This window comes from Diadema antillarum, unplaced genomic scaffold, assembly GCF_040938485.1.
Source record: "Diadema antillarum isolate AM-2024a unplaced genomic scaffold, OU_Dant_1.0 seq00001239_RagTag, whole genome shotgun sequence".
Taxonomy (NCBI): Eukaryota; Metazoa; Echinodermata; class Echinoidea; order Diadematoida; family Diadematidae; genus Diadema; species Diadema antillarum.
Genome location: NW_027272026.1, coordinates 300,001 through 322,884, shown reverse-complemented (window position 1 = coordinate 322,884; position 22,884 = coordinate 300,001). Strand labels below are relative to the sequence as shown.

Genomic DNA, 22,884 nt, shown 5'->3' with positions numbered 1-22,884 from the left:
GAAATCCCCAACCGTATAGCAGTCTTTAGATCGCGGCTCAAAACACATCTTTTCATTTAACTGTTCATTATTATCAGGCACATCAGAAGCTTTTGCAGCGCAGAAGAATATATGTCTATAGGTTTCACGCTTTATAGATTGATATATTATCATTATTATAAAGGAACCAAAGAAGCAAACGAATGAAATTTGGAGATTGTTACGACATTGTATCACAGTAACCCTTAAAACACATGAACAAATCAACGAAAGTAGAAATTCAAATGTATTTTTATCGTGGGCCTTAATTTTTCGCCTTTTGTGCATGCTGAGCTCATGGGCTGTATTACTTGTGGGTGTCGAACTGGTGACGTGTACCCATATAGGGTGCATGGGTGATTTTAACAGGATATTGATATACCCCTTTATCGCTCTTTCGTCGAAATATCAAGACAAGTTGAGTGCTTATTTTTTTTAATGCTATGCCTGTATTTATTTTTCTCATTGTAGCAGAAATAAACAGGGCATTGATACTTTCAAACCGACGACATATTGTTCCTTTTGTAGTATCAAATGAAAAGAACGAGAAAAAATCTATCAGTAGACTATAGGTTGCTAAAATGCACCATATTTTCGTACCCCCAAACAATTGAAAACATCAAATTCAACAAAAATGACCAGCTAGGATCCGATAATAGCTAATTTTACTGTTGTTAAGCCCAAGGGACATTACTTCAAATTGTATCTCTCAAATTAATAACTCGATCGTAATATCAGTTTTTGTCATAAAGATCAATTCGTGAGTTTTAACAAGGAAGGAAAAAAATCACCTAGATTGTTTAGAATCATACAGAATTTGTGTAAAATGTTGAAATGAAATATAAAATTTCTGAAATATATCCTTGCTTGATTTATTGGAAAGGTACTGTCTATTATTCTTTTGTTTTCTTTTGCTTGTATAGACTCTTCATGTCGGTATGCCGTGTTTGCGTGTTGTTTGTTAGGTGTATGTGTGTGTGTGTGTATTTTGTTTTGTTTTGTTTTTGAACGGAAATCGTGCAATATTCCGAAAAGGACGCTCTTAATAACAATGTGTCTCCACTTCCATTTCCATGGTGTGTGTTTCATAAGCGGTTTGTGTGTTTGCTCATAGATGAAAATAACATGTTCAATTTACAATGTATCCGGTACAGGAATATCAGAGAAAGATTGTGTGTGATGTCTTAACATATTTTCTGTGAAGACCCAGAGCGAAAGTTAAAGGGGTGGTTTTAGTATTGGTGGAGATGAGAATTTGGCTTTTAACTTTTTTCGAGATACCAGGAAACCACTTATGAAATAGTACAGAGGATACCATTCTAGGAGGAATTCAAAGTTTAATTGATGAAAATCGGTTTTGGTATGGCTGAGGCACCCCAAAATAAAGTAAAACAAAGCGATCGTATAATAAAAGCTGGGTCCCAGCTTCTATTAGGATCGCACTTTTTTTTTTTTGATATCTCAGCCATTTCAAAACCCAATTTTCATCAAATAGACGCTGAATTCCTCTTAAAATGACATGCTCTTTCATATTTCATAAAAAGTTTCTCATTATCTAAAAAAGAAAAAATGTTAGAAATCTGAAGTTAGGTCTCAACCGAAACTGTACAATCCCTTTAACTTTCTATTTGTACAAGTATACTGCATAATAACCCATACTGGCTGCTCTCTTCGAACCACAACACACTGTATCAGCAGCATAATAATGACCAAGGCGGTATGACGTAATTGGGTGTGGACAATACAGCATTGAGCAAAAAGCCTTGAAAATCTCTTCGAACTTTCAGTGACTGTATTCAGTTGCTGTATCCACTTGGGTAAGCTTCTATTGCAGCGAGTAAACATTGTAAATCTATTCTTTTCTATAAGAGAGTTGTCGCTACTTTTGTCAGATTACTTACTGCTCCCCACTGTCTCCTATATAGGTAGCAGCTTTTCGTCACAGTCGTAAGATTTTGCTCACGCAGATGAAAAATCCTCAACTACGAGTAACATGATTAGTCTCTCATCACAAATTCCACTTAGGTATAGGTACATGTATATCATATTCTTTTTTATTATGTATGTAGGCCTACATAAATATCAGGACTAAATAATGCAACTCTTTTTCTTTTTTTCTGGTGGCCCTTTCGCGGCTCTAAAATCTTTCAATCTCAAATTTTGGTGGCCCGACATCGTTTTTAGTTACTCTTTGCCACTGGGTCACTGTAAATGTCGACCCTTGAATCTTGAAATGATAATCCCTGTAGCAGCTCGTCGAAGCTAAACTGGGATCATGTATCATATAACATATTCTATATACAGTCAAACCTGTCTTAGCAGTCACCTGTCTATAGCGGCCACCTGCTTATAGCGACCACTGAAAAATCCCCCGCACGAAATTGCTGTACAAATAGACCCTTTGTATAGCGGCCACCTCCCTGATGCGGCCAGCGGCCACTCATTTTCTATCCCTTGGTAGATATCTAGGTCCTACCTGCGTATACCGGCCACAAAAATTTACCTGAACCAATAAATCAGCCATGAATATGTTTGCTTTTACGTTCATTGCGCGAATTCCACCGAGTCCTGGCTCTGTCATAATCACACAGACATGATTGACAAAATTAATGCAGCTCTTTGTCATGAAAAGCCGTCTTACCACTAATTTGACTAGATACAGATCAGGCTCCAGTAATGCCGCCCTGAATAGATGCCACAAAGGAAAATACAACTCCTAATAATATCCTAGAATTTTACCAAAATGCCGACTAATTAATGTTTCAATCCTTTTGAATGAGGACAAGTATGGTACATGTCTGGGTATTGTTTGTTTTTTACGTCAGCTTCGCACATTAATATCAATCCTCTCGAACTCGCTCGTGAACCCTATTCATGCAAACATTCATGATACAAACTAGAGTAGTTCCTCAGGCCCGAAGTGTTATTTTTTTTTAATCAAAGGAACAGAAGTAGGCAAAAATAATAAAAAAATGAAGTAAATTGTACAACAAACATCCCTATAACATAGCTGAACATGCAAACTTATTTGCTGTTTGTTTGTTTTTTGAGAATAACATGCGGTATTTTCTGCTGTTATATTACAAAATGCAAGTACAGCTCCAAGGGAGTTGGCAAGTGAATATCTGGTGAAAATGCAGTGCAGTGTGCCAGACCCAGAATAAGGCTGAATGTGTATACTGCAGTACTCCATTTAAAGAGTAGTTCGATGACATTGGGCGCTTGCAGACAAAAAAAAAAGTCTATCATTTGATCATTGATCTTATTCCTTGAGCAGTTGTTGAGTGCGTGATCATTCTCGAAGAGATTTTTTTTTCTTTTCTTTTTTTTGAGTTGCACGACTTTTTCTTTTTTTCAAGCAAATTCTTCCTTTTCATTTTTGTGTAGAAGATGATCCAGGTTGATGGCTGCATTGAAATTAATTCGCTCCATTATTGCCTCAGTTAATGAGATCGATCAATTAACTTATTGAAAGAATATGATGAATTATTGTCTATAGGCACAAACCCATTGTTTTATCTGCTCTCTCGCTCTCTCTCTCCCCCTCTCTCTCTCTCTCTCTATCTCATTGATTCGCGCTGTATGGCTGTCAACAAACGGAATGTTATATTCCCTTCCCTATATTCTCTACTCGAACTCAAACTGGTGACATAACTTTCACTGTTACTGCATCAAAGCTATGGAATAATCTCCCCTTGATTATCAAGCAGTCTGCATCCACAATTTCTTTCAAAAAAGCTCTGAAAACATATCTGTCCAATCTTCAGCTCTGGATATCCTAGATATTAATGTCAATTAATGTGTATGTGCATGTGTATGCATATTGTATAGGCCTATGATGAGTATTTGAATTGTGTACACATGTATACAGCGTTTTCTTATTGTGTGCTCTTTAAATGATGGATTTAAAATTGATCATAATGTTGTCGTTGGTCTTTTTTTTGTTCACTATTCCATTTTCAGTTAGACAATCTGTTGCTTTATTCTTGTATATTATTGTAAGCGCTCTGAGCCACGTGGGAAGAGCGTTTCAAACATTCATTGTATTGTATTTTAATGTATTGTACTGTACTGTAGTCCTATTCAAGGCTGAGAACCAGATTTAGAATCCAATTCTATTCTCCCTCTTCCCCTCTCGGCGATGGAGGCTATACCTTCAGGCATTTTGGATGCATTCTATTTTGGTACCGTGCATGTAGTCTTTCGTCTAGAAACACCATAGAGGGAATAGAGAACTCTTCTCGTCTCACGACGAAACTTGAACTGACTGATATAAAATTAGAGGGCAAATCTAGAAGAATATGGCACCATGACGATAAATGAGTTTTCTCTGACTCTCTGACTTTCTGTGGAGAAATGGGCGGAAAACCAATCGGAAATGACATCACTCTACTGAGACCAAAGTAAACTTGTTGAGAATCGCTTTTGCAAGATGCGGAATGCCGAGTCGAGTCTATTTTGCTGGTTCGAGCTATACATTCGCATAACTGGAAGACTTAGCAATGTTTTCCAGGGGCGACGGACCGTTACGTGGTGGTAGCATACGGTCCACACACAACACATAGTACGTATTTGGTGGCGTCTCTGGTTGTACGTACTGATGGTATCATGATCCTGATCGCATCTCGTCATCTCACCGTGAAACATGGCTTTATCTTTTTGTCAGGGGCGCTGGTCATGTTCATATTTATGACGATTATCGAAATGGATAGTGATGTCTGGTATAAGGTCTCCCCAAAAATCGTCGCGACGTGGCGGGCGAGGGAGTTTGGTAATCACACGGGTGACGAGCACGTCGTACAGTCTCGCTTGCGATCGACAATGCAAGAGACGGCAGTTGATGGAGCTAGGACAACCGCCTCCAGACGGTGTGACAACCTATCATATCCTTGCAATCACGAAGTCGGATCTGAAGTGAGTCAAAATAATTCAGAGACGGGCACTGAGAACGACAATATGGCTGCGATCTTTGAATTACAAATCGACAAATCTGACGATATTGTGCGTGTCGATAAGAAATCCACCTATCTCGATGAACCGGTCGACACTCACAACTATACCTACCGTCACAATCCGTGGAGAACGTGTTTGAAAGAAGACGGCAAGAAGCTAAACGTGTTGGTTGTCTTCCTCGCTCTGACTGCCCCCGGGAACTTTCTCAGGCGCCAAGTCATTCGCTCGACCTACGGCGATTCCAGATCGTGGAATCTGAACGACGACATGACAGTTCGAACAGTGTTTCTCCTGGGCGCCATCGAAAACACCACCTTGCAAAAAGAGATCGACGTCGAGTTCCAACGCCATTCCGACATCGTGCAGGAGGATTTTGTCGATAATTACATGAATCTCTCGCGGAAGACGATCATGGGGTTAAAGTGGGTCACGAAGCACTGTCGACACGCCCATTTTGCTATGAAGATCGACGACGATACGATGATGAATCAGAAAAGACTAATTAAGATCCTGACGACAGCTCCAACCTCAAATTTTGTCGGCGGAAAAGTTTGGCCAGCACAAAGTGTGGTGCGAAACAAAAAGCGACGATTTTACCTTTCTGAAGAGTTTTATCCCCATCCAACATATCCTCCTTACATGGATGGCCCTGCGTATATAATGTCCACTGACGTGGTAGAAAAGGTGTACCGCGAGGCAATCAGGACTCCCTTGTTTCCTTGGGAAGATGCATTTATTGGAATCTGTCTGAAAAAGGCCGGAATTCAGGACATGAAAGACGTGAAAAATTTCTCGAGATTCCGCCTATCGAAAGACCTGATTTCCAGCAACAAGACTCAGCTGTTCACCGTGATAACAAACATGAGTCCAGACACGATGACTTGGTTGTGGAAGATTGGAAAAGTTAGCTGATCTGGAGACTGCACGTTGACATTGCACGTTGACATTGACTGGCGGACCAGGGAGTCATAATAATACGCAACTGAGCAATCTGATCCAGTTAAACAAATGAGGATGACGCTACAGATTGATGCGAAGAGACCGAGCACTGTTACAGTTGATTTGTCGATAGCTATATTTTCCTCTCATCAACTGCGAAAATACTGCGTTCTTTCGCAAGGAGTTCAGTGTGTATGGGAGGTGGATACCCATTTACATTTAATGTGTCATACGTTGAAGTTAAGTTACGCTCATATCAGTATTGTATAAGACGTCTTCAGCGTTCGCCAAAGTCTGACTTGCGAAATGGCCTTGTGCGTATACCTTCATATTCATTTCAATGTCTCCTTCAGTTGAAAAAAGAATGAGACTTGATAATTATCATGTCACAAAATATCAAGTTGATAGGAATTTCTTTTCCCATTTCTTATTTCATCAGACAGTTAATTGATTATTGAGTAAATCTTTCATGTTAACATGTCGATTAATATGATATTAATGTGATATGTTATATAGTTTATACGTTTGCATCCTACATGTCCTAAAATCCTAGTAAGTATTGTTCATAGTATCAACATCATTATATCAATGAGTAAAATGTACAATAGTATATAGAAGAATTTAAAATGATTTGGTATAACAAATTGGTGCTGTTGTTGTTTTGTTCAAGTGTTCCACGTTTTACAAGCGTGGCTTTTTTAGTGGAACACTGTTTTCCATCATTGTGATTATTTACTATTTTTGTTGCCATGACAAAGTGCATTGTTTCTTTTTTTACGACATCATTCGTGTATAATATACTTTATATTGTATTGAAAAAAATCCTTTATCAGACGAGTGTAAGAGAAATGAAAAAAAAATTGTATCACTTTGGATTATGTCAACTTTTTTTTCTTTTCTTTGTGATGATGGAAATAAATAAACTATTGAATTGAATTGAATTGAATTAATTTCTGTTATGATCGCAACAAGGATAGAACAAAGTGAGAGGAAACTAACTTTGAACACTTAGAATTGAGCAGCTAGAATTATGTCATATTTCGCTTTGCTTCATTTTGTGTTATATTCAACTATGAGTTGCAAAAAATAGTATCCCAAGCTGACAGGACTGGTCATTATAGATTATTGTTATTATACATATGCACCTAACACCACCATTATTTATAAAACAAATTGGCCTTAATCAAATGATTTGCGTGACGCACAAGTTCAGTGCAAAATGATAATCATCACCAACAATGTAATTATCGTTAATCATAATTTGATTTGATTTGATTTATTCTCAGTATGGCATCATTTACAATTCTTTCTGGGAATTTCGTAAATATTACTTCCGTTATCAACTACGGCAATGTAAACTGTAAGCACACATGTATGCAAGTAACTTCAAATTGAATTGCCTTTATCATCTCAAATCATAAGAAATATAAATAAAGTAAACTCAATGATGAGATTTTTCTGTATGGTTATGACTTGTATCTCGAGTAAAACTGTGATATATATTCGCTATACCGTATGTCTAAAAACGGGACCCTCTGCAGTAATAACTTTATAGATGATGAATCATTCCAAATACAATTTCAGGGTATGAAACTACAACTCATTGCCCACATCATACAGAAAACCCCATTCGATTTGCTTCAGTGGTAAAAGAGAAATAAGGCATTTTGTAGAGCAAGTCAAGAATCTCTTCCCTCCAAGTTCTGTCTATTGTGTTTGCACATTGATAAGCAGTTCCAAGAGCATTCAAGTGCTTAACTTGGAAGAAGTAGACTCATGACATGCTTTACAACAATCCATCCATATTTCTCTGTGACCGCATAACCAAATCGAATGTGGTTTTCTGCAAAATAGAGCTAAGATGTTATATCTTAAGACTCTGACTCTGACTAAGACTCAACAAGAAGAATTTTCTAAATGGACAATAAATGAATCTGAATTTGAATCTGAACCTGAGTCAGACAGTTTATTCATATTGGGAGTTATCAATGGGAAAATCCGATTGTAATTTTTTTTTTTTTTTGGACATACTGAGTACTGTATAGTTGATGTAAGGAATCTCAGAGTAGGCGCTGTATGTAACATCCAATAATGTACTGACAAGAATCCAAGTGTGCACTCCCGTTATAACGAACACGGTTATAACGGAATTCCGGTTATAACGAAGTAAAAATTCAGGCCGCATCATTATCCACTTTATGTATTTGTATCATTTTATTTGTTCAGTTATAATGAAATTTCGATATAAGGAAAGAAAACAGCCGGTCCCGAGGACTTCGTTATAACGGGAGTCCACTGTAATAGTTCCCCCTCTATTATGAGAACTTCTATGAATAATTCACCCTCACACACCAGAGCCTGTCCATTTGCAGTAGGATAATTATAAAACATGCAAACCGGCAAGGGAGCAACTTTGGAGATTCACAAAACTGTTGACAACGAAGAAAGAAAAAAGAATTGAAAGAAGAAAAAACCCGACAACATAGAAACATAACGAGTAGCTTCAACATCTTCATCGTTATAAGCTTTCGTTCCTGTGATGAAGTAAAGTATTCTTCATGTTGCGTTTTCTTTTTCGTCGAATCCGAGGTTATGTTCGAGGAATGTGCTATTTCTGTCACAAAGGTACCCATAATTCCACTAAAACCTCAAAACATTGCATGATGTATTTGTTTTATATACCTCCAACCATATACGGAACACAATATGTTTTTTTCTTTTATATAAATGTCTATGTATAGAAGCAGCTAGCGACGATCTGTTTAGACCACAGTGGAAGCGACTTACACACAGTGATACCTGAGGTCGATGCCTGTAGCACTTTACACAGCACGCTATCCATGAGAAACAATATTGTAGCGTACTATGCAGCGACTAACGTCGAGTTATATAGAATAGTACTTTTTTTCATTATTATTTTCAACATCGATATTATAGCACCTTTACGTTTGATCACATGATGCTATGTAGACAGATCATTGAGCATGATTCACTCAAGAGGGCATACACATATATACCAGGAACCCATTTTATAAAAGATGTCAGGATACCAACTCTTGCTCGAATAGCAACTTCCCGTATAGCAACAACCAATCAGGAAGCTGGATTCTTGTCGTTACCATGACAATTGCCATTCCAGCATGAGTTGCCATCACAACAACTTGACGTACAGATTTGTTGCTCTTTTGAGTCACTCCTTCACTTAAGTTGTTCCATAAGAATGATTGGAGACATAACCCTCTCTATACCCTTCAGTTAAGTCGCTGCCCCATCACCCCCCCCCCTTCGCCAGATTGTTTCCTTTCTCATACCCATCTCCAAACAGTTACTGTTCTGTCTACACGAGGAGCTTTCTCCTACTCTACTTGGTTTTACGTCCTATTGTTATTCACTTTCCCTCTCTGCCAAGCTTGACCCGAGGCATTATGTTTGTTGTTGCTGGTGTGTGTGTGTTTTTTTTCTACTACATGATTTGCTATACCACCAATATAGATACTTGGATTTTTTTCCGGCTTTGTCACACAAGCATGTCAAGCATGCCATCAGTAGTTGGACGGTTGTGGTCTTCACGCAACGAGAATAAATGAGGATACTTATACGTAATAGACACAACATTGTAGTGTGCTCTTAACTTTGGAATCATCGACTGTTGGTCCCCAGTAGACACTGTAATAACTATTTATGTAAAAGACGAAAAAAAGATGATGAAGAAAGATGAATAATACATTTTGCAAGCAAACTGGTGATACTTCGTGAGTAAAAACAAAAAGCAACATACTTTACACACAATGAACTATAGAGCATTACTATTTAAAAAAAAATGCAATAATGACTTAGTGGGCAAACATCGAGATCGACTGGCACAGAATACGGTTAATAATCATCGAATGCGAGGCCAGGCGATAATTTATAATCTAACATCGCCGAGGTGATCCAAGGTGAAGGCGAGGGCTGATAGACACTCTTTCACCAAGGTGGTACCCTCCCTGCTTTCACCGAGGCGATGTTAGATTGTATCCATTGTCCGAGTAATATAGGAGATGATTATTTTGCTCTATATCTCACATCTACTGACAAACTTGAGATCTGATAAAAACGTATTCCATCAACCATGCAAATTTTTGTTTTATAATCGCGCTGAATATTGCAACAGAGGCAGTATACAATCGCGGCCCACGACAGTCGAATGAACGAGGGTAACGTTAGATCTAAGTCGATAATAAGCGATATCGTGTCGATAATATTGTGCGATGCGCATGTACAAATAACATCTACCGGACTTGGCCGTGGCCGAAAGACGCGAGCGATACCTTAATCGATTGCAATGGCGGGTATATTTGGTTAAAAGCTGTTTGGTAAAATATGATAACGAAAAAGTATATCACATAATCACACCTGTCTGTGACAGTACCACGGCATGGATGTTGGGAGAAAAACATGTCTCGGTCGTGTGTTCCAAATTCAAATATAATGCCATTATGTGGGATATAATATAGAATAACAGCAATTTGAAAGAAGAAAAAACCCGTCACCTCTAGTCCCTGAGGCATTTTTATGCAGTCCACCCGATACTCACCTTGAGATTTTACAGAACATTATAATGGTGTCGTTATAGTTTACCACAGTTTTTGCATTGCGCATAATTGCGTGTGGTCTCGCGAAACACTAAACCTAAAGAAAAGAAGAAAACGAAAATGCGGCAGGTACATTAATAGTAAACATTGTATGAGAAACCCGCTTTTATCCTGAAGTGAGTATGGTTAACTTTCTCTTTATTCTTTCTGTTGGCTGGGACACCTACATGGCTGTAGCTTACAGCGATTTTCCTTCTACAAAATAATCCAAAGAGGTCTCCTAAATTCTACCATCAAGTAAGTCATGTCAGGCATACATTCTAGACTCGGTCTTGACCAAAATTTGCTTTAAAAAAAGTTAAAAAAAACACGCTCAGAATGATGTCTTGCAGGACCATCTTCCATAACGAATAGATGAGCATTATTTAGGCAAGTTGATTGTATTATAAAACTGTGCGCCAAATTGCACAATTTCTGATTCCAAAATGAAAAGCTGGAGGGGGGGGGGGGGTGGGCATCTGCTCCACCCTCTCCTCCCCGGTTGCTTCGCTGTCGCAGTTTTCCACCACCAGCCAGTTGAGAAACTTGGCATCTCTGTATCCACGAAACTATGGAACTAGTGTCTTTCAGCTTCAGTCAGTTTGAGCGGTAAAAGAAACACTTATCCTGGAGGAGGTTCTGTACCTTTTTTGTTTTGTTTTCTGTTTTTTTTTTTACATGACATTTTGTGAAGTACTCGCGTATATTTTCTTTCCCAAGCCTTTGGCTTTCACGAGATCATAAGCGATCCAAAATCTTCTCATCAAGTTATCAATGGTAGAATGGTGATTAGTGCGTGTCTCCGCGGTCGACTAACCCCTGAACGAGGAAGCACAAAGAGGATAGCTACTTCCTTGACAAGGGAAGGTCTTATTGCTTGCCACTTCACCACATTCTCTATTGATACTGCTATTGGATGCTCTGTGCCTACGTTGTATGGGTTCCGTTCGGCCAATCGCGATTGACCTTGCATCGAAACGTCTAGTGCGAGTATAGCTTCTACGACATTGTATTGATTGTGACTTTACGGTCGATACTTTCTTACTCTTCGGAAACTGTCGATGACTAGAGCAGCGAGTGCAAGCATGCCTTGAGTACTGTGGTATACTCTGTATCAAGCGTTGACGATGACAACTTGACCGTGTAACGAGAGCGTCATCGAGGTTAAACTTTTCTTCGTGCCGACAGTGGAATCTTGCGTCTGTTTTGTTTGTTCAAGTCTAACCTGTACGTAAGTGGACGACCTGAAATGTGTTCTAACACATCCATGGAACTTAGTTAATGAATTACTTAAGTAGATACTGTGTATGCGAGTCTGATTGTACACGAACGTGCATACTAATGGTACAATGACTGCTTCCCATCATTTTACGGCAAAGCATGGGCTAATTTTCCTGTCAGGAGCGCTGGTCATGTTCATATTCATGGCGTCAAGTAATATGGGTAGTGATGTCACCGTTTGGTATTACGGTTCCCCAAAAGTCGTCGGGTCGTGGCAAAGTGAGCACGATAATCGCACGGACGACGACCTCGTCGTACAGTCTCGCTTGCGATCGACAATGCAAGAGGCGGCAGTGGATGGGAATAGGATAACCGCCCCACGCTGTGACAACCTATCATATCCTTGCAAACTCGAAGTCGATTCGGACGTGAATCCAGAGATGGGTACTGAGAACGACGACATATCCACGATGTTCGAACTACACATCGACAAATCTGACGACAGCGTCCGTGTTGATACGAAGAATTCCACCTATCTTGACGAGCCCGTCGACACTCACAACTATACCTACCGTCACAATCCGTGGCTGACGTGTTTGGAGGAAAACAACAAGAAGTTGCAAGTGTTGGCTGTCTTCCTCGTTCTGACAGCCCCCGGGAATTTTCTCAGGCGCCAAGTCATTCGCTCGACCTACGGCGACTCCGCTTCCTGGAATGTTACAAGTAACAACATGACAGTTAAAACGGTGTTTCTCCTCGGCGCCTTTGAAAATGCCACCTTGCAAAAGGAAATCGACGTCGAGTTTGACCTCTATTCCGACATCGTTCAGGAGGATTTTGTCGATAGCTACATGAATCTCACGCGTAAGACAGTCATGGGATTGAAGTGGGTCACGAAGCACTGTCGACACGCCCATTTTGTCATTAAGATCGACGACGACACTATGGTGAATCAAAAAAATCTACTAGATATTTTGACGACGGCTCCGACTTCAAATTTCGCGGCCGGAAGGATTTGGCTTGCACAAAATGTGGTGCGAAACAAAAAACAACGATTTTACCTTTCTGAGGAGTTTTATCCCCATCCAACATATCCTCCTTACATGGACGGCCCGGCGTATATAATGTCCACCGATGTAGTCCAAAGGGTGTACCGTCAGGCAATCAGGACTCCTCTGTTTCCATGGGAAGATGCTTTTATTGGAATCTGCCTGAAAAAGGCGGGAATTCCCGTCCAAGCCTTAGAGAAGTTTTTGAAGTTCCGCTTGATAATAGACGACATGCTTCCCGGCGACAAGATGCAGCTCTTCACTGTGATCACAAACATGACTCCAGAAATGATGACTTGGTTGTGGAAGATTGGAAAAGTTAGCTGATTTGAAGACAGCATTTTCATATTGCTGGACAAGGTCGAGAACGATGAACTAATAATCAATTTCACAACTCAACCATATAATATTTAGCCAAATGTCATAGAACCTTTACGATACAAGTCGAAATTGCTTGTATGTAGCAAGATATGGACAACTCTCTGTACTGGCGTCGTGATACAGATAGATCCGAAGAGAAAGAGATCAAAAGAAGAGCTAAGAATTAATAAGAGGAAGAAGAAAAGTAAAATAGAATAAAGATGCTGTGCAAATCACAGCATCAAGTGAAGTACATATCTGTCTAGGACCGTTGTTACTATATCGTCGGGTTTTTTTTTTCTTGCTTATATTTCAATTTTACCTCGATTAAATGTCAAACCTCTGGACCCTGATTTTTCCCTAGCTGCTTGAAGCATTTCTGTCGCTAGATAATTTAACGTCAACTCTGCATAAAAAAAAAGGTTGTTTTCTTTTCTTTTTTGGGGGTGGGGGATGGGGGTGAACAACGTTTAGAAGTGATGAAATAAACGGTTTTGAAAATCACTAATACATTCGCTGCTCTCTGGTCTTCGTGAAATATCGGTTTATGCTTGAAAAGTTATTATTTCTAAAAATGCACAATAAAATTGCTGACACACATTGTGGCTTTCTTTCAAAGTGTGTAGCACTTCTACTTTTCCAAGAATAAACGTGTTTTTTTTTTCGGGGGGGGGGGGGACCGGTTGATGCATCTGATAATAATGATAATAAATGGATGAATCTAATTTCAATTCTTATAGTACGTGTAGGAATACCTTTTTTTCTTGATATAATATGAGTACTCCTTAACGAAAGTCAAAGTACAAAATAATATCACAACGTTGTGTGTGTATTATACGGCCATTCCGGAGTTACCATTTGGATATTCTCCTGACGCATGAAATAAACATGTGCATAACATGTTTTATAGAATTGATGATGTAAGAAAGAAGTATCAACCACAGCAGATAGAGAAGAAAGTGAAGAATAGTCGATTATGTACCAGACCTACGAAATCAACTGAGCTGACGTATGAAAGTGAGTTAACAAACACATGAAATTGATTTGGTCATCGACAGTAAACCAGCCACGCACTGGTGATATCGGCTTTCACCAAATACTATGTTTTGATGATTTGTCATATCGTATTGTATAGTTTTGTATATCGGGTGCGAATAACGAGATAACTAGTTTTGCCTGCGTGCAGGATTCACATATTATAACAAATCATATCAAACTTTTTCATGTATTTCAGATTTGATTTTTTTTTTCAAAATGTGATCTTGCTCTGTATGTATGTGTAGGGAGGTGGTTTAATGTATATATCAAAGTATGCCGATGACCCGATCCTGTATATCGTAAAAATTCTGACCAAAATGATTGCAATATTCTCCAAAGTCTTTGACACCAATGCAGAGCAGCTTCCTCCTGATCAGAGGCTTACGCAAATAATTACAAGACATTTGCTATATCGATAGTTTGCTTAACAATTGTCAGATCACGAAAATTCCTAGTTTGCTTGCGTTTTTCATCGTTTCTGTAACTTCTTTTTGCAAATTTCATATGACGTCATTTTGCTGGTCATATGGGGCCAGGATATTGTTATTTCGAATTATTGATATAGGCTGACCGGATTACGTACGAAAGTTAACAATCTTTGTATTTCCTTTAGTTTCGCAGAATAAGTAAAGAATATTGTAAGTAAAGAAATGGTGCCTTCGTTATATGAATCTTTTCCTGTTTATTTAGTTATCGAATCTTTATTTCGTTCTATGATAACAGTAGCATTATCACTCACTGTTCTTCCTGTAGTAATACTATTTGAAGAAGAACGAAAATTTGAGTTGTCTCATCCATCTATTCTTCAACAGGGTGTAAATGATATGAAGTTCAACTGTCTTTGTGCATGTGTTAATGCAATTTGGGGATATCGTTTCTACGGAGTACAACGATAAAAACTTGTTACACCCGTCTGTTAATTCATTATCAATAATTGCTCACTGTCGGTCATCTTATTACAGTGCCACTTCGCTGAGGTGCAGTTATGTTGATAATGATAAACATTGTCCTTGACTGGTTACTCGAGTACTTTCTGATTACGTTTGTATCTATTGGTGTTTTCATTCCATGCTAAAGAAAGCCTTTTAACAGATCTCTAGTCCTTATTGATACAACTTGTAATCTTAGACATTCGTCAATTTTTTTTCTCTCTCTGTTTAAAATATATTCTGAATATCATAATTTTGTATCTGTCATCTGTGCATGGAAACTATAACGAGTGAATAAATCATCAAATCAACAACAATAATTAATGCTTTGGGAGAATGTTCTTGCATCTACGTAGATTGTGTAATGTCCACGTACGCCCACAACAGGTGCCAGTTTTATGAAGAAAGGTATAGGGATCTCGAGAATTTATGATAACAGGACCTCTAAGTGAATTAGAAGTAAAGCAATGTTCTAGCTCATGTGACTCCAATTCAATTTGTAAAATTTACAAGCCAATATCAATATTTTTGTTCTGCTAGCATTGTGAAGAGCTTTTGACTTAGCATTTTCAGAAGGCAGGAATTAGACTAATAATTATACCCTCTCCATGATTGTAACAGGTCAATGGAACTTGACGCTACACTTTGCACTTAAAAGAAAATGATCGAGAGTTTGCGGATTTCATTTCATATTTTCTTTGTGTTGTTGCGCTATGTGACACCGCGAGTGTTTGTATAGTCTTCTACTATACTCTTGGTCATTTTGCCTCTGACGAAGATTCTGCTATAGGATCGAAAGCTCAGGCCTCTTTTGACTCCACGTCTTCTAATCTTCTAATCTAGTGATGATGACAATGATTGAACTGATTTTTCTTATGTGTAGGCCTGCTTCTGCATTCTGTAGATTCACTTGTATAGTTTTCAGGTTGAGTGATAAATTCACTTTAAGGGTAAAAGCTCCAGACCTGAATTTGTTCTTATTACATTTTGTTATATAATCGCCTAAAATTTGATTGTTAAATTTGTTGTAATTTCACACATATTTCGAGCCTCTTGATGTATGATTTTCATCTCTCTTTCTTGTAGTATCAAGATTGTTAAGTGCGAATAATAACCATGCAGTTTACTGAAAACCATTTTCCCACATCACGTGCAATGACAGATGCTGTTTCACGTGTACTTTACATTTTACGAAACGTACTTTTCGTTATAGACCCACGGAAAGTTTCCTATCGTTCACACTTAACAAGTTGCAGAAACGACAATGTACACCTGAAATACATCCAGGGGTAACGTGTGTTGTGAAAAGTAAAGGCTTATAGCATTATCGATTGACACAAATTGTTTCCTATCGTTCACACTTAACAAGTTGCAGAAACAACAATGTACACCTGAAATGCATCCAGGGGTAATGTGTGTTGTGAAAAGTAAAGGCTTATAGCATTATCGATTGACACAAACTGTTTCCATTACGTAACTACAGGTAACTCCTCATCCAGTTGTCCTCATCATGTACCACCACCACTCGAATAAATTTTATCTTATAGGTACAACGGTGACTTCTATCCTATTCCAACAACAAAAGAAAAAGATAAGAGAAGGTGAAGCTGGGAAGAATCAGCGGGCGATGCAACGACTGGATCTATAGGAACTTGCCATAAGATGGCGAATAAAAATAGCAGGTGCAGCGGAGTGTGTCGTAATGGGTGGGACTAACAGAGGTGGAATATATGGCGTACAAGCGGAGGGGGGGGGGATCGAGGGAATTCCTGTCTCCTTTTATTGTTTGAAGATAACAGAATGTGACATAACTTACGTAACAGAAAAACGAAGTGTATCAATCGATGATGTACACTTTTCACTAACTTGAAAGAAACGTGTGCTTAGGGTTTGTTGTTTACTCGGGATTTTCGTTGTTTCTCTGTCTTGCGCGAACGAAAGTTATCGGGGGAAATCAACTGCCCCTTTTCGAGTATTATATGGTAAAAAGAGGTAGGGGCCTACCGGCTGAGCAGGGGGCTGCACCAAAGACCAGACCACTTGACATAGCTGGGACTTTATGCATCGTGCGTTTTCCTTTGTGATCGCTTATCCCAAATTCCTTCTTACTACATTGTATACTTAACGGTCGATCAGTCTTCACATGACCATGCAGTGAGCGTCCTATATTTCCAGCTATCCCTTCATCTTTTAATACCTGCTTGGCAGCTCGCAAACAGTAAATAGGATATACTGTATTGTGGATACAGACATGAATGATCGAGGAACCACTGTCATTCAGATAGGGCATCGTGCGTAACATATAACACAGCGTCTGCCCAAAGGCAGTGTGTAGGCCCTTAAGATACATACATAAACACAGTCACGATACACTTAAAAAACATGCATACATTGTGCGTACCTTATATACCACGTATCGTATAGTGACCCTGTATCACATAAAAAGCCACAAAAAGTAGCCAGATAACATTTTCTTTTCTTTTTTTGTTCTTTTCTAGTTACGATCCTATTTTGATAGAGGTGACTTACAGCTCTAAAAGGACACATTGTCATCCAGATCAGTTCTTGTTATCCTGCCAAAATTATGATTAAAAATAAACACGTGAGGAAAAACTTCTGAAAAAACACACATATAGGGATGACATCAGTATGATCTATTATGTTGGTCAGCCGGGAGTATGAAAACTACTTGACAACCTGCACTGTAAAACGGATTATAAACCTAAGACCTGGTCATACATACACCAATAATGTGATATTCCATTCATTACGTTAGAGTACATATACTGTGTATGTCAATGCCGTCTCTTTGTAGAATATTTTCATGAGGGTTTGATGCAGATCACTGGAACATAGCTCACATACACGCAGAGACAGATATATATACATACATACACACACACACACACACACACACACACACATATATATATATATATATACATATATAAATATACAATTATTATTATCATTATATACACACACAGAGATATATGAAATATGTAATATACGTATGGATTATGTAATAGAGAGAGAGGGGGATAATCATATTATGCAAATGATGCACAGGACAGCAACGTGGATCGGTAAGAACTGGATGCGCGAGTTTAACTTTGGAACTGTTTAAACCATCTCTCTGCTCTCGTGGGTTTAAGTCTTGTTTCCAAAGTCATCGCACCGGTTGTCTATCTGACAATGACAATTTACACAGTATACTGATAACTATGGTGATGATGGTGATAATAACAATAACAACAATAATAATGATAATAACAATAATAAAAAGGTCTTCTTTATTCAGGCTATAGCCTCTTTAGTGTTGGCACTGCACTATACCATTGCCATTATCATTACCCTAACGTTGCCAGGTACCTACTTACACATCTGGATCGAGAGGGACATGGTGGGTAAAATCATCTTGTCCAGCCTCTAGGACGTAAGCACTGGGCGGGAATCGAGCTCGGGTCCTCCGGTTGGGATTCGAGAGTCTTATTCATTATAATTATGCCATCATAAACGTCCCCAAACATCCATTGCTGCAGTCGCAACCATGAGCCGTCATCTCTAAAGCCGACGTATGATAATGTATAGTCACAAAGGGGTTATAAGAAAAAAAGAATGTCAATTGTTCTATATCAATGAAGGAGCTCTTGAATTACTTCAGCCAGAAAGCAGAATAACAGTACCCCTGCCATATTTTTTACCATTAACAAGACGATGAGAATATAGGCCTACTTTTCTTGCGAATTTTGAGTAATTCTCTTTTTCTTTCTTTGAAAATGCAACTAAGCCTGGAAAGATCACGAGAACGGTTGCTCATCGAATCATTTAAATAGAGCTGCCTTCTTTTTCGAGAACCTGTTTAGTGTATACAAGAGACTGCCACGTTACTGTATGACAAAGTAAATCGGATCAACCAACCCACTGAGTAGTAATACGTGTAGATTATTGCACTTCACATATCATGCAATCGTACCACCAGTGCACACGCCCAGCCCCGTGTTCATCGCAGACGCTCCCAAACATTGTTTTGTTGAGTAATGCAAAAGTTCGCAGACCGTAATATCGTCAATAAAAATAAAATGAATGCACATCATGTCATTCTCATCGTGAAACCGTATACATCCCTCGAATCTCACGAAATGACAAACTCACACACACACACACACACACGCACACACACACACAAACACCAACGGCGTAAATCCGTACTGAGGAGCTGGGGGGAGGGGGGGGGGGGGATGATCGGCGATAGTCACCATCACCACGATTACAAGCCCATAACCAGACCGGCGCAGCCTTGGGGGGGGGGGGGGGGGGGGAAGAAGCTTGGTGCCCCCCCCCAAAAAAAACAAAAACAAAACAAAACAAAAAAAAAACAAAAAACAAAAAACAAACACACACACTTTACAGGGATCGGATGTCCCACTCTTTTGCATGAAACATAAAGTGGGAGGAAAGTGGCAGCAAAAATATGAAGACTTTTTGTTGGGGTTGTAGCTTTTTTTTTTTTTTTTTTTTTTTTTTGCTTGTCAGATGACTTTCGGCGGAAAATCAGACCTTAAAAGTATGAAGACACTTTTTGTTTTTTAAAATATCTGTGAGAGGGAGCGGAGCGACCGAACGGGGGGATGTGTGTGTGTGTGTGGGAGGGTATCCCTCTCCCACACGAGGAAGATTTTGCATTTTCAGACCTGAAATTCAGCGATCTGGGGGGCATTTCATGAAGCGTTTTGGTCGGATATTTTTCTTACAAACTGTTACAAGCTATCGAAATCCTTGCATCTGATTGGCTAAGAGCAAATTTGTTCGACAACTTTGTCGGACAAAATGCTTCATGAAATGCCCCCCTTGTGCACACTTTTGGTGAAATTTGTGTTGTTGTTTTTTTCTTAAAAAACAATAAGAAAATGAAATATTCACAATATATCATTGAATGACTAAATCGTGGTATTTCAGCTCTTGCTCCGCCTGTGCGGCATCACTGTGAAGGCCTACTAAATAGTGGGGCCTATCACAGGCGTAGACAGGATTTGATCTTCGGGAGAGCGGTTATGCGAGGGAGTGAAGCAAACGAGGGGGGGGGGTATTGTACTGGGGTTTCCTCCTCCCACGGTGGAATCTTTTAGCGTTGAAAATTTTGACATTTTACAGTCCAAAAACTGCCGTTTGTAGCTATATTCTTCGCTTTGGATATTAAGGGGGGGGGGCGCACCGGGCGCAACTGCTGTCAATCACTGGCAGCAACATCAGGGGCCCGTTGCATAAAACTTACCGCTGAATTTCAATGGTAACTACCGTCAAAATTAGGCGTCACAGCCAATCAGCATCAAGGATTATAAAATTTACCGCTAATTTGAAGACTTACCGCTAGAAAGGAGCGGTATAAGTCCAGCAGTAAGGGTTTTATACAACAGGGCCCAGGAGAACGGCATAGCGATTAAATGCGACCGAGCGGAGCGAGCGAGCTTGAAAATTTTGACATTTTACAGTCTAAAAACTGCCGTTTATAGCTATACTTTTTCGCTTTGGAAATTAAGGGGGCCGCACCGGGCACAACTGCTGTCAATCACTGGCAGCAATCTCAAGAGAATGGCATAACGATTAAATGCGAGCGAGCTTTAAAATTTTGACCATTTACAGTCCAAAAACTGCCGTTTTAATGGCTGTATTTATTCGCTTTGGAAATTAAGGGGGGCGCACCGGGTGCAACTGCTGGCAATTACTGGCAGCAATATCTGGAGAATGGCATAACAATTAAATGCGAGCGAGCGAAGCGAGAGAGCTTGAAAATTTTGACTACCGTCCAAAAAACTGTCGTTTTTGACTGTATTTTTTCGCCTTGGAAATTAAGGGGGTCGCATCGGGCGCAACTGCAGTCAGTTACTGGCAGTAACATCAGGAGAATGGCATAACGATTAAATGCGAGCGAGCGAAGCGAGTGAGCTTAAAAATTTTGACATTTTAAAGTCCCCAAAACTGTCGTTTGTGGCTGTGTTTTTTCGCTTTTTAAATTAAGGGGGGCGCACATGGCGAAAACTGCTGGCAATTACTGGCAGCAACATCAGGAGAATGGCATAAAGATTAAATGCGAGCGAGCGAAGCTCGTGAGCTTAAAATTTTGACATTACAGTCCCAAAAACTGTATTTTTTCGCCTTGGAAATTAAGGGGGTCGCATCGGGCGCAACTGCAGGCAGTTACTGGCAGCAACATCAGGAGAATGGCATAACGATTAGATGCGAGCGAGCGAAGCGAGTGAGCTTTAAAATTTTGACATTTTACCGTCCCAAAACTGCCGGTTGTAGCTATATTTTTTCGCTTGGGAAATTAAGGGGGCGCACCGGGCGCAACTGCTGGCAATTACTGGCAGCAACATCAGGAGAATGGCATAATGATTAAATGCGAGCGAGCGAAGCGAGTGAGCTTAAAATTTTTACATTACAGTCCCAAAAACTGTCGTTTGTGGCTGTACTTTTTCGCTTTGGAAATCAAGGGGGCCGCACCGGGCGAAAACTGCAGGCAAGTACTGGCAGCAACATCAGCAACATAATGATTAAATGCGAGCGAGCGAAGCGAGCGAGCTTTAAAATTTTGACATTTTACAGTCCAAAAACTGCCAATTGTAGCTATATTAATTTTTTTCGCTTTGGAAATTAAGGGGGCGCACCGGCCGGGCGCAACTGCTGTCAATCACTTGCAGCAACATCGGGAGAATGGCATAGCGATTAAATGCGAGCGAGCTTTAAAATTTTGACATTTTACAGTCCAAAAACTGCCGTTTGTAGCTATATTTTTCGCTTTTGTTTGTCCCACTTTTATGGGGGAACCACCCCCCCCCCCCCATCGACGCCTCTGCATATGAGGGATCTGCTGCACACTTTTTGATAAATTAGGGAAATATACGTCAATCTCAAAAGTGTACAAAGTCTATCGAAAGGGATCCAGTATAGCGGAGCTTTTGCATGTTTATGATTGCAATTCAACGATCTGGTGCATAGTTCTGGCGGTATTTGGACAATTTTCCATTAAGAAAGTTCGAGATTTGTCCTCATCTCGGGAATTGCTTGGGGGATAAATGATTTGTCTGTCTAAGCACTTCCGTAGGGGCGGGGCAAATGCCCCTCCCCCCCCCCCCCGATAGATTCGACGCCCATGATATTCCCTGAGTATGCCCATAGATGTATCCTGACTGAGTCATCACTCACTGTCGTTTCTCAGGAATGATTCAGGAAATGGAGGGGGTTCAATTATGGCGATATATAATTTTGTTATTGTTTGTTTGTTTGTTTTCGTACATCTTTTGTCGATTGTCCCCAGTTACTCGCGTCATAGCATGTTTACATGTAGGCCTATACTATTTGACGTTGCCAACGTCTGAGCCATACCTTACAGTGTATGTCGATGATACTTTCTTCGCGAGCGAGCGAAGCGAGCGAGCGCTTGAGAAAATCATGTATACATTTTCCTATACAAGATAGAATACTGTTCAGCTCTGTTACCTGTCTGAAGGCCGGTGTACAAACGTCATGCAATATGCCAAAATTGATACAATCGGATTTTTGCTTCCTCCATTTTTTTTTTGCAAAATTCAGGGGGGGGGGGGATGATTGTACAGGCCATCCCCCCTCCTCCATTTCAGGGGGATATATCCCCCCCCCATCCCCCCCCCCGGGATTTACGCCCATGACACACACACACACACATACAGTATAATATTATTCACACATAAACATTGTCTTTCAACATTTTTTCGTCCTCACTAA

At 39.7% G+C, this 22,884-nt stretch overlaps 2 protein-coding genes across 2 annotated transcripts; both read left to right on the top strand.

Moving 5' to 3' along the window:
* Positions 1 to 4,722: 4,722 nt before the first annotated feature.
* Positions 4,723 to 5,883, top strand: LOC139745188 (beta-1,3-galactosyltransferase 1-like). Its single transcript, XM_071655594.1, has one exon. The coding sequence runs from the start codon at positions 4,723 to 4,725 to the stop codon at positions 5,881 to 5,883; it is 1,161 nt and encodes a 386-aa protein (XP_071511695.1).
* Positions 5,884 to 11,962: 6,079 nt separating this feature from the next.
* LOC139745177 (beta-1,3-galactosyltransferase 5-like) lies at positions 11,963 to 13,120 on the top strand. The gene has a single exon (XM_071655587.1). It carries the CDS (start codon positions 11,963 to 11,965, stop codon positions 13,118 to 13,120), a length of 1,158 nt encoding a protein of 385 aa, XP_071511688.1.
* The last annotated feature ends 9,764 nt before the right edge of the window (positions 13,121 to 22,884 follow it).

What these genes read in the sequence shown, in the direction of transcription:
- LOC139745188 (XM_071655594.1), top strand. Translation starts at nt 4,723, where the DNA reads ATGGATAGTGATGTCTGGTATAAGGTCTCCCCAAAAATCGTCGCGACG.
- LOC139745177 (XM_071655587.1), top strand. Translation starts at nt 11,963, where the DNA reads ATGGGTAGTGATGTCACCGTTTGGTATTACGGTTCCCCAAAAGTCGTC.